Source organism: Scyliorhinus torazame, chromosome 17 (assembly GCF_047496885.1).
Source record: "Scyliorhinus torazame isolate Kashiwa2021f chromosome 17, sScyTor2.1, whole genome shotgun sequence".
NCBI classification, from domain to species: domain Eukaryota; kingdom Metazoa; phylum Chordata; class Chondrichthyes; order Carcharhiniformes; family Scyliorhinidae; genus Scyliorhinus; species Scyliorhinus torazame.
Window position 1 is genome coordinate 159,634,142 of NC_092723.1, and position 12,746 is coordinate 159,646,887.

Below are 12,746 nucleotides of genomic sequence, written 5' to 3' on the forward strand. Positions count from 1 at the left end.
ACAACTGAACAACCAAGAACACTACAGACAGTTACCCGCAGATCCAACCAAGGAACACATCCGCCAACTTCACAGTTACCCGCAGATCCAACCAAGGAACACATCCACCAACTTAACAGACTGATCAAGACCTTGGATCCAGATCTTCAGAGCACCCTACATGCTCTCATCCCACGTACTCCCCGCATTGGAGATCTCTACTGTCTCCCGAAAATACACAAGGCCAACACACCAAGCCATCCTATCGTTTCAGGCAATGGGACCGTGTGAGAACCTCTCTTGCTACATCGAGGGCATCTTGAAACCCATTGTACAAGGTACGCCCAGCTTGTCACGACACGACGGACTTCCTACAGAAACTCAGCACCCATGGACCAGTTGAACCAGGAACATTCCTCGTCACAATGGACATCTCGGCACTCTACACCAGCATCCCCCATGACGACGGCATTGCTGCAACAGCCTCAACACCGACAACTGCCAATCTCGACGCAATTCTGCAACTCATCCTCTTCATTCTGGATCACAGTCTTCACCTTCGACAACAAGTTCTTCATCCAGATGCACGGAACAGCCATGGGGACCAAATTCGCACCCCAATACGCCAACATCTTCATGCACAAGTTTGAACAAGACCTATTCACCACACAGGACCTTCAACCGACGTTATACACCAGATACATCGATGACATTTTTTTCCTTTGGACCCACGGCAAAGAATCACTGAAACGACTACACGATGACATCAATAAGTTCCATCCAATCATCTGACTCACCATGGACTACTCTCCAAAATCAGTTGCATTCTTGGACACACTCGTCTCCATCAAGGACGGTCACCTCAGCACCTCACTTTACCGCAAGCCCACGGATATCCTCACGATGCTCCACTTCTCCAGCTTCCACCCTAAACACATTAAAGAAGCCATCCCCTATGGACAAGCACTCCGTATACACAGGATCTGCTCAGACGAGGAGGAGTGTAACGGACATCTAGACGTTGAAAGATGCCCTCGTACGAACGGGATATGGCGCTCGACTCATCGATCGACAGTTCCAACATGCCACAGCAAAAAACCGCACCGACCTCCTCAGAAGACAAACATGGGACACAACCGACAGAATACCCTTCGTCGTCCAGTACTTTCCCGGAGCAGAGAAACTACGTCTTCTCCACAGCCTTCAACACGTCATCGATGAACATCTTGCCAAGGTCATCCCCACTACTTGCCTTCAAACAACCACGCAACCTCAAACAAACCATTGTTTGCAGCAAACCTACCCAGCCTTCAGAACAGTGGCCACGACACCACACAACCCTGCCACGGCAATCTCTGCAAGACGTGCCAGATCATCGACATGGACACCACCATTACACGTGAGAACACCACCCACCAGGTACGCGGTACATACTCGTGCGACTCGGCCAACGTTGTCTACCTCATACGCTGCAGGAAAGGATGTCCCGAAGCGCGGTACATTGGCGAGACTATGCAGACGCTGCGACAACGAATGAACGGACATCACATGACAATCACCAGGCAAGAATGTTCCCTTCCAGTCGGGGAACACTTCAGCAGTCAAGGGCATTCAGCCTCTGATCTCCGGGTAAGCGTTGTCCTTCAAGAACGGCCTTCAGGACGTGCAACAACGCAGAATCGCCGAGCAGAAGCTTATAGCCAAGTTCCGCACACGAGTGCGGCCTCAACCGGGACCTGGGATTCATGTCGCATTACATTCATCCCCCACCATCTGGCCTGTGAAATCCTACCAACTGTCCTGGCTTGACACAATTCATACCTCTTTAACCTGGGGTTACCTCATCTCTGGATCAGTAAAGATTTAATCACCTGCTAATGCTCGCATTCCAAGCATTGTTTGGCATCTTTGAATCTGGCTATATATGTGTTTCTGGAACATACCTCTTCATTCACCTAAGGAAGGAGCAGCGCTCCGAAAGCTAGTGACATCGAAACAAACCTGTTGGACTTTAACCTGGGGTTGTAAGACTTCTTACTGTGCTCACCCCAGTCCAACGCCGGCATCTCCACATCATGGCCAGTATTTTAGACAGAGGTTTGTGTTAAATAAGGCGAAGGCAGAGTAAGAAAAGCTTACAGGGGAAAGGATGAGGTGTACCTTTTTCAATCAGATGTTACTGACCTCCAGTAATCAGTACCACCATCTGAAGTGCCACTCCAGCATTTAAAAGGCAAGTTTCAAGGGCATATACCTTAGGCAGTGATAGTTCAGGAGACACACTTTTTATTCAAGAAATTAAAGTACATTACAAATATGTTCTTTGAACAATTATCTCAATGTTCAAAAGCAGTTTAGAAAAAAAAATAGAATATACACAACTGATGGTTGGAAGCCTTTCCTGTTCAGTCGCAGAATATCTCACACTGTCACAATTCAAACCAGTAAACGCTCGACTGCCTGTTGAACAGACTGAATCTGTGGCTTCAGCTGAGAGCCTTCCTTTATTGTAACAGAGCATGCAATAACTGGCCGACACACCCCACACGCACGCCCCAGAGCCTGCTTAGACCTTACAAAAACGTAAGGGACATTTTTATCTTCACAGAGAAGAGGCAAATGAAGAATAATCTCCAATGGTTCAGCATCTGCAGCCATCACTATCAACTCAGCAACTCCCCTGTTCAAGGTCTTGGTGGCTGCAAAGAAAAACAGGTCTATTAATTCTGACCTCTGGTTTTAGAAAGGAAAGTATAAAGAAGGATTGGATTGGATTTGTTTATTGTCACGTGTACCGAGGTACAGTGAAAAGTATTTTTCTGCGAGCAGCTCAACAGATCATTAAGTACATGAGAAGAAAAGGGAATAAAGAAAATAAATAGGGCAACACAACATATACAATGTAATTACAAAAGCACTGGCATCAGATGAAGCATACAGGGTGTAGTGTTAATGAAATCAGTCCATAAGAGGGTCATTTAGGAGTCTGGTGAGGGGAACACTCTGACCAATCCATCTCAAGGGGGGGTGGGGGGGGGGGGGGGGGGAAGAAGTGTTCCATGCTTGGTCACCCTCCCACGCAGCAATGGTGGCCCCATATTGTCAGGCAATCCTACCCCAAAGGGGAAAGTACTGCTCCACAATATCATAGAATTTACAGTGCAGAAGGAGGCCATTCGGCCCATCGAGTCTGCACCAGCTCTTGGAAAGAGCACCCTACCCAAGGTCAACACCACCCACCCTATCCCCATTACCCAGTAACCACAACCAACACTAAGGGCAATTTTGGACACTAAGGTCAATTTAACATGGCCAATCCACCTAACCTGCACATCTTTGGACTGTGGGAGGAAACCGGAGAACCCGGAGGAAACCCACGCACACACGGAGAGGATGTGCAGACTCCGCAGACAGTGACCCAAGCCGGAATCGAACCTGGGACCCTTGCTACCATGCTGCCCCAAGGCATCACCTCTCACTATTTTTCATTTTGATTATTAACTTATTCCCACTGCAGGTTGGTACAGAATGGAATGAATCTGTTAAAAGTTGCTGGGTTTCCCATATCCGGTTTAATCTACCCTGAAGCAATAAAACCAAACTGAACGACCATTTTGCGAGATCTTGCAGTGCACAAACTTCACAAGGAATTGGTTGCATAGATAGCATTTTGGAACAGGTGTGATAAGCTGATAGAAATGCAGTCACTTAGAATATGCAGAGCAAAATAGGCCTTCACCTGGAGAATACAGTTTGACCCGACTGCTCCAATTTAATATCCAAAACTGTATCCAGGAAGCCTAACATAAAGTACCTTCATTAGCTCCCTTTCGCAGTTGCTTATAGTTCCCCGCTTGCTGCACAAGATCCAGAATTGTCTTTGTTAGCTGGGCATCCGCAAGAGGATAGGCTTTTGGGTTAACGTCTTGTTCTGACTACATTAATAAAAACACAATACACAGTTGCATTTATTAGAAAGGAGCCTGGTACTTAACGTAGCCCTGCACCAAATTACAAAACCACATCCGGCTGTGTACATCACTCCTCGTGTTTAAAAACATGCCTTTCCTCGTGTCACCTCTGGGTTTGTTTAATTCCGTGCCCTGTGGCAGAGGAATTGGGACAGGCGCTGCCTGAGCTGATAAAGCCCCAGGGCTCCAGACCAAGAGTTGGAAAGTGGGATGAGGCTGGATAACTCTTTGGGCTGACACGGACACGATGGGCAGAGCGGTCTGCATGCGCATGTTCTATAATTGTGCGTATGGGGTGTTGTGGCTGTGGACCGGCCCGGGGAGTGGTTCAGCTCCAGGAACCGCGCTGAGAGCAGGCAGCCTGGGCTGCGAAAGGAGGGCCGGAGCCTGCGGCCTCCACCCGCGGAATCTCCGCCCGGCCTCACTTACCATCTTCGTGCGATAATCCAAGCTGGCTGGTGGCTTTTCTCAGCTGTGTTTTCCCCGCTGTCCCCTCAGCTGCCGCTTCACTGAGGACCGAGCTTCCCTCCGAGTCACCGGCGCCGCGCTCACTCAAACCACCCGGCACCAAAGAGACACCAGTGGGCAAGAGAGCACCCACTCGTCATCGGGAGGCAAGGCACTCGCAGCGCCACCTCCGCTGAGATGTATTCATTACACGTGACGGCCATTCGGCCCGTCTGCAGCTTCAGGGTTTTAATAAGGCCCGTCAACTGAATAGAAGAACAAAAATTAACTGGTGGACAAAGAACAATCGGAGCACAGTCCAAAAGGAATAAAGAGGAAACGGAAACTTAAAACCCATCAAACCAAAATGTGAGAATCAGGGTGTATAATATAGTCCAGCCCTTGCAGTGCCCACCGAGCATGGAAGGCCTTGAGTGTGCCCATGGACACCGCTCTCTGTCCAGGGATACCCGGTCGCGAATAAAGCCGCAAAGAGGGGCAGACAGTCAGATGACCCCCCCTCAGCCGCCCACTGCCTGGACCTGTTTATGGCAAGTTTGGTCAGGTCCAGGAGCAGGTTCACGAGGAGGTCCTCTGCCTCTGCCTCCCCCCCCCCCCCCCCCACCTCTGCACCAGATGCCCATAGATCAGGAGCGTGGGGCTGAAGTGCAAACAAAACCTTAACAATGTTAGCAAGAAACCAAAAAGGGAGTGCAACGTAGGACAATGAACAGAGACGTGGCTCAAGGACTCCACAAGGTGGCAGAAAAGGCAAGGCTCTTGGACGTCCGTGAACCGGTGCAAACAGTGGTTGCACTGTACTGCCGCGTGCATCACCTTCCACCCCAGGTCTCCAGGTTTTATGGGAAGAACACCTCCGTAGAGGGACCTCCACCACTGGACGGCAATGAGGCACGTCCGGAAGGTGGGTGAGGATAAGGACGTGGAAGGTGTGCAGCAGCAGACCGTGCAGGAAACCCCTCCGTTCAGTACGAAACGGCGGGTATTTCCGTGAGGCGGCTGTGGTTGTGGGGTACCGGCACTCAGGGGACGTTCCGGGACTTGGGACGAATGTGGAACTCCGTCCAAGCAGGGGTCCACCCAGACGGGATACCACCGCACACCTGCATCACCTCGAGATCAAGTGTGCCCTCGGGGTCGAGCACGACCATTTTGAGGCCTTGAATGGCTTCAGCCGCATGCCAGACGGACACCGATCCGTGCTGGGCGAGCGCGTAGGGTGTCATCCAGCCCACTCCTCTGCCACCCAGCACGTCCGCGACCCTGGTCACCCTGGCAGCCACAGCCTTCCGCTCTGCCAGCCACCGGAATGGATATTGGCATAGGTGCGGTTTCCTGAGCAGCGGCTCTCTCACAGAGGTTATGGACTATCACGTGATAAACTTACCCGTTAAAGGGGCGGGACTTCCCCTATACAAGGGAAGCCTGTTGGGTATAAAACCCCCGGCCTAAATGTAGGTCAGGGTGGGATAACCCTTCTGGGAGCGGAGAAGAGTGTCATGATATGCAGACACACACATAATGATATACAGGCAGGCACAGACAAGCAGCTAATGGGCACAGAGAACAGGACATGACCAATAAGCAGGCAGGACACTCAGGGGTGGGATCTGACTATAAAAGACACGAGGCACTCACACTCCGCCTATTTCCACTGATGAACATCTAGAGAGTCAGTCAAGGGTGTTGTTACAATCTCACACCTCCACCACGTGGCTAAGAGCTAGTCTGGTTCAGTCAGACAGAGTAACCACACTTAAGTTAGCAGGGAGTCGAACTCACAGAGAACTGTGCTAACTGTGCTATTAGTTCAATAAACCTGATCGAACTAACTTCAAGGTCTGGAGTATCTTTTTGATCTAAGCTGCATCCAGTTGCAGCCAGTGTTATACCAGTGTACCTAACACGACAAAGTAGCTGTGTATGGCATTAAACCTTGCTTTGCCTCCAAATGTCTATTCCTTATGGTCACTCTGCTCAGATCCAGCAGAGTCTAAGATTGCATGTTTTACTGGCTCTCGGCTTCTATAATTGTGGACTTCACAGGATGTCACGCCTGCATTGCATGCACATGAACGTCTCAAAGTGATGGACAATTTTACTTTATAAAGAAGCACAAAAAATTAACAATTTATCATGACAAAATGGATTCCAGAGTCAGGTGACTGTACAAGGACAAACATATCTGAGCATACTGCTCAAAAGGCATAAAAATAGAAATGGCCTTGGAGGACCTTCTGTTGAAGCAAATTAAAGTAACAATGACTGGCTCCATGGAAATGGAATTACAAATAAAGCATTTCATAGTCTATTCATGGCTAGAATGTTGATGTGTTATCAAATATCCTCCTGTGTGGCAACTTGCTCAGCTATCAACCTGTGATGTGAACAATTTGTTACATTGATACTGTTGTTACAAGACAGAAACTGACTTGTGATATGAAATACCTGGATGTCCTTGTTAATCCAAAAGAACCAGCCAGACCAAGCCATGTTAGTCCAGGATACACTGACCAGAGGGAACCCATCTTACCCAAAACAAAAGAGGACCCTCTGAAAGAATCCATCATCGTCAGAGAAGCTGGACTTATTTGCTTTACCTGCAGGATTATATTTCTCCACAACAGAGACTTGACCACAAATATGACTGAAAAGCCAGAAAACTGCTACTGTTTGGAGTATCATTGTGGGTTCATCACCATGTAGCCACCTAAAATGGCTGATTCCCTATTAATTTGGCCAAAACCCGATTTAAAATGGCTAACCGAAAAGGCTGATGGGAAAAGCAGGCAACAGGACACAAACGGACAGCTGCAGACAGAATAGCATATTTGGCTCTGGGGAAGTCGGCCCAGATCGATACTCAAGACTATTAGCAGCACATCAACCCAGACATCTGCAGTTTAATCGGCTATCCCCGGGAACAATTGCAACATATTAGCAATTGAATGCCGGGCCAGACCTGTTGGCGCCTGCAGTGGCCGAAACAAAGACAGGTGAACGACCACCCCCCGATCGAGGAATCGCCCCGTTATTGGATATATCGAACCCAGTGATTGGGAACAAGTCCAATCACTTGGGACTCAGGGTCAAGGGCCGCCCCGAGAGGCGGGAAGCCCCGGGACCCTATAAAGTGAGGGGCCAAGTTCAGATCGCTCTCTCTCTCCCTTCTTCGCCTGCTCGCGACCTTCGCAAGAACATCGACCAGAAAGCGTAAGTTTGACTCCAGCGATCGCTACCCGATAGACTCCTAGCCATCGACCCGTATCAGCCTTTTGAATCCCGCGGGCCAGATCCGATTCGATAAGCCATTCGTTTCCCTGACCTGGTGGGCCCTTCCTAAAGTTAAGTATTGGCCAGTAGTGGTAGGTTTCTATATAGAGAGTAGCATTATTGTGTAAGCATTACTTGTTGTATATAATAAATGACCGTTGATTTCAATCTTACTAAGCGGTGTGCTGACTTATTAATCATAACTCGAGCTTGAACCATGTGGTGGTATCAGAACGATACCTGGCGACTCATGAGCAAAGGTGACATAATCAGAGGTAATAAACTAAGACTGATAAGAGCAACAACCAGAAACCTCCAACCCTCCGTTTTTTCTTAAGTGACCTGAAAGAGAATTTCCAGGCCAGTAATGTTTTCAACTATCATCTTGAATAACTAAAATATCATTTGTACTGATATTCATCAACTCTTCTTAAAAATATCAGTGCAGCCAGGGAAGTGGGACAGTAATTTTCAAAAATGGGGAGAGAAAGGGATTAAGACACTAAAAGATTTGCTTCTTGGGGTCGGTTTGCAGGATTGAAGGAGCTGGGAGCGAAGTATGGGCTGGAGCAGGGGCATGGAGCATGTTTAGATACATGCAGGTTTGAGATTTTGCCAGGAAGGAGATACAGAGCTTCCCGGTGGAGCCAGCCTCCATATTGCTGGAGGAGGTGCTGATGACAGGGGACTGGAGAAGGGGGTAGTGTCGGCAGTTTACGGGGCTATTTTGGAAGAGGAGAAGGCACCACTGGAAGGGATCAAAGCAAAGTGGGAGGAAGAGTTGGGAGAGGGTGTGGTGGAGGGGTTCTGGTGTGAGGTGCTCTGGAGGGTGAACGCCTCCACCTCGTGCGTGAGGTTGGGGCTGATACAGCTGAAGGTGGTATATAGAGCACACCTCACGAGGGCGAGGATGAGCCAGCTCTTTGAGGGGGTAAAAGATGTGTGTGAACATTGCGGGGGGGCCCCGCAAACCACGTTCATATGTTTTGGTCCTGTCCAAAGCTGGAGGATTACTGGAAGGAGGTCTTTAGGGTAACCTCTAAAGTGGTGCACGTGAAACTAGACCCGGGCCTTCGGGAGGCCATATTCGGGGTGTCAGACCAGCCAGGGTTGGAAACGGGTGCGGAGGCAGATTGTAGCCTTCGCCTCGTTGAGCGCCCGAAGGCGGATCCTGTTGGGATGGAGATCAACCTCTCCATCCTGTGCCCTGGTGTGGCAGGGGGACCTGTTGGAATTCTTGACTCTTGAGAAGGTTAGATTTGAACTGAGGGGAAGGATGGAGGGGTTCAACAATTCATGGGCGTTATTCATTGTGCACTTTCAAGAACTGGATAACATTGGGTCAGCACGGTGGCGCAGTGGGTTAGCCCTGCAGCCTCACTGCGCCAAGGTCCCAGGTTCAATCCCGGCTCTGGGTCACTCCATGTGAAGTTTGCACATTATCCCCGTGGGTTTCACCCCCACAACCCAAAGATGTGCAGGCTAGATGGATTGGCCACTCTAAATTGCCCCTTAATTGGAAAAAAGTAATTGGGTACTCTAAATTTATATTAAAAATAAAGAACTGGATAACATTGAACATTAGTTGGGGAGGGGGGCTGTATGTGTTAATGGTGACTATGGGTGATTCCTAATTCCCTTTTGTTATTTGTTTATGTTGACATGCGGGCAGTTGTTTAGGGGTTGGTGGGAGGATGGGATTGTTGTTGTTGATATGGGGATTGACATTATATTCGTTACTGCTTATTGTTTATTGTTGGTGGGTGCAAACTTGGGAGAAAATGTGAAAAAGGAGAATAAAAATATTTTCAAAAAATATATCAGTGCAGGGGGTGACACGGTGGTGCAGTGGTTAGCACTGCTACCTCAGGACGCCAGGGACCCCGGTTCGATCTCAGCCCCGGGTCACTGCCCTGGTTCTATCCTGGCCCCGGGTCACTGTCCATGTGGAGTATGCACATTATCCCTGTATCTGCGTGGGTCTCACCACCCCCCCCCCCCAACCCAAAATATGTGCAGGGTAGTGGATTGGTCATGCTAAATTGCACCTTAATTGGAATTTAAAAGAAAAAAAATCAGTGCATGAGACTCTTTAGAGTGTGAATGAGGAGCGGATGTTTGTATATGTTTTCAGGCGTTGCTAGAAACAAATGTTTATCCTTTTGTTTTTAACATACCAAAACACCTGAGTTTTGTGTGTGTTCTTATAAGTTACATCACTCAAACGTTTTAAAACACTTATCTAAAAAATCTTTTTTTGGCAGTCAGCCAAGAGGTGGGGAAAGGGGAGAAATTATCCCACATCTCTCCCCTGTCTGTAACAAGTATTAATAATGTTGTTCCTACATTACAAACTCACTTTTTAGGAACTATAATATAAATTCTCTGTGAATAGGGGCAGCACAGTGGTTAGCACTGGGACTGTGGCGCTGAGGACCTGGGTTTGAATCCCGGCTCTGGGTCACTGTCCGTGTGGAGTTTGCACATTCTCCCCCTGTTTGCGTGGGTTTTGCCCCCACAACCCAAAAGATGTGCAGGGTAGGTGGATTGGCCATGCTAAATTGCCCCTTAATTGGAAAAAATTAATTGGGTACTCTAAATTTATTTAAAAATACAAAAAATAAATACATTCTCTATGAAGTTTAATTTCCCGATGTTATTTCTAAGCAATACAAAGAGGTTTGGTAATGTATCACTGCAGTTTTAGCGATTTATCATTCACTTAGCAAATTGCTAAATTATCCGTAAACCATTAACATACAATGTGGTCTTCATAAACCAATGTTCAGTACCAGAGCATAGCCTATGGCTAGCTGATGTATTTAAAATTTTATGAGTAAGATGGTTGCATTGGAAAATCATCCGACACAGCTACCTGTGGCCAGAACCAGTAACAACACTGTGACAGTTGACAAAGGAAATATGAATGAGAAATATTTACACAGCATTGTGATTGTTGTCGATTGTCCCTCGATTCAAGAATGACATCCACGCAGGGGTGCGGGATCCTGTCATGGGTGTTCGTGTGACTGAACAGGTTGATTCTCGACTGGTAGGTCTTTTGAGCATGGAGGTAGTGGGATCCGGAGCACATAATTTGTTTCCTTTACTTTCTTTCACAACAACTAGTCTGCTTCATTGTTAAGGCATTTTGACTTAAAGCTTGAAAGACACGTTGTCACCATTTTGAACAATTGAGAGCAAGCTTCTCTTCCGTCTTGAATGTTGCCATGCTTTAAGGAGAGCTTCAGGATGTCTTGAATGTTTTCTTACAAACAGCAATATACAGAGATGTACAAAGGTAAATGTTTACATAAAGATGTGGCAAAGTTATGAGAATGGGAAATAAACTTTATAGACAGGATGTGCATGTCCTACAGATGTTTTTTAAAAATAAATAAATGTAATAGAATTAATATTCTTCCAAGTAAGGATGCAGGATTTTACAGCAAAGACAGAAAATGCGAGAAGCATGTAAATCAACATCTGTGGAGAAAACAGACAAATTACATCACAATGGCACAGTGGTTAGCACTGCTGCCTCACAACGACATGGACCCAGGTTTGATTCCAGCCTTGGATGACTGTCTGTGTGGAGTTTGCATGTTCTCCCAGTGTCTGCGTGGGTTTCCTCTGGATGCTCCGGTTTCCTCCTATAGTCCAAAGAGGTGCAGGTGAGGTGGACTGGCCACGATCAATGTGTGGAGTTATGGGGATAGGGCAGGAGAGTGGTCCTAGGTGGAGTGCTCTTTTGAAGGATTAGTGCAGACTCTATGGCCCGAATGGTCTCCTTCAGCACTGTAAGGATTCTATGGAATAATAACCAGTTTTTTTTTCTAATAAATTCAGAGTCCCCAATTCTTTTTTTCGAATTAAGGGGCAAGTTAGCCAATCCACCTACTCTGCACATCTTTGAGATGTGGGGGTGAGATCCACGCAGACAGAATGTGCAAACTCCGCATGGGCAGTGATCCAGGGCCAGGATCAAACTCGGGTCCTCGGCACCGTGAGGCAGCTGTGCTAACCGTGTCGGCCAATAATCAGTTCTAACCAAGAGTATATACTTAAAATCTTAACAAATCTCTTTTATTCACAGATGTTGACAGAACTATTGAATGTTTCCAGTAGTTCCTTTTTTTGTTTTAGATATCTAACAACTGCAACTTTGTGTACGGTGTGATATATGCAAAGTATAATTCAATATTAGCATACAAAGATTGGAATATGTGTTGGCCATTCAGCCCCTCGAGCCTTTTCCATCATTCGATGAGATCATGACTGATCTGGTTGTGGGCTCAACTCCACTTTCTTGTCTGCCATCCATAACCATTGACTCCTCAACTTCGCCTCTGCATCCTACTGACCAAGTCATTCGATGTGTCTTCCCAAATAACTTTCTCCCGCATTTTTGATCGGTCACAAGCTAGAGGCTTCTGTGAGTCCATGAGACTGCGAGAGATGAGCACGGCGGCACAGTGGTTAGCACTGCTGCCTCACGGCGCTGAGGACCCGGGTTCCATCTTGGCCCTGGGTCACTGTCCGTGTGGAGTTTGCACATTCTTCCCGTGTCTGCTTGGGTCTTACCCCAACAACCCAAAGATGTGCAAGGTACGTGGATTGGCCATGCTAAATTACTCATAATTGAAAAAAAAAATTAAAAGAGAATGTGAGAGATGCTTTGAGTTTCCTTAAGTATTTTCACTGTCCTCCAAGTTCTCAGTAGGACAGTTGCTTCTTTGCTTTGTCATGAACATTTGGTCGTCATATTGGACATGTTCCAAAGCCAGTCCTTGGTGACCACCAGATTGTGTGGGTCACTGATCTGGTCACTGGTGAACGCCATGTTTTGTGGTCCACAGATCTGGTTGTTGGTGAACTGCCATATTGTGTGGATCACAGATTCCCCGTTGAGCCACCCGCCATATTGTGTGGGTCACAGATCTGGTCGCTGGTGAGCCGCCATATTGTGTGGGTCACGAGATCAGGTCGCCGGTGAGCCGCCATATTGTGTGTGTCACGAGATCAGGTCGCCGGTGAGCCGCCATATTGTGTGTG

At 47.6% G+C, this 12,746-nt stretch overlaps 1 protein-coding gene across 1 annotated transcript; it reads right to left on the bottom strand.

Moving 5' to 3' along the window:
* Positions 1–2,245: 2,245 nt before the first annotated feature.
* LOC140394315 (NHP2-like protein 1) lies at positions 2,246–4,537 on the bottom strand. Its single transcript, XM_072481470.1, has 3 exons — positions 4,380–4,537; positions 3,794–3,914; positions 2,246–2,678 (listed from the first exon to the last, which is right to left on the bottom strand). Exons 1-3 carry the CDS (start codon positions 4,380–4,382, stop codon positions 2,416–2,418), a joined length of 387 nt encoding a protein of 128 aa, XP_072337571.1. The 5' UTR covers positions 4,383–4,537; the 3' UTR covers positions 2,246–2,415.
* Positions 4,538–12,746: the final 8,209 nt, after the last annotated feature.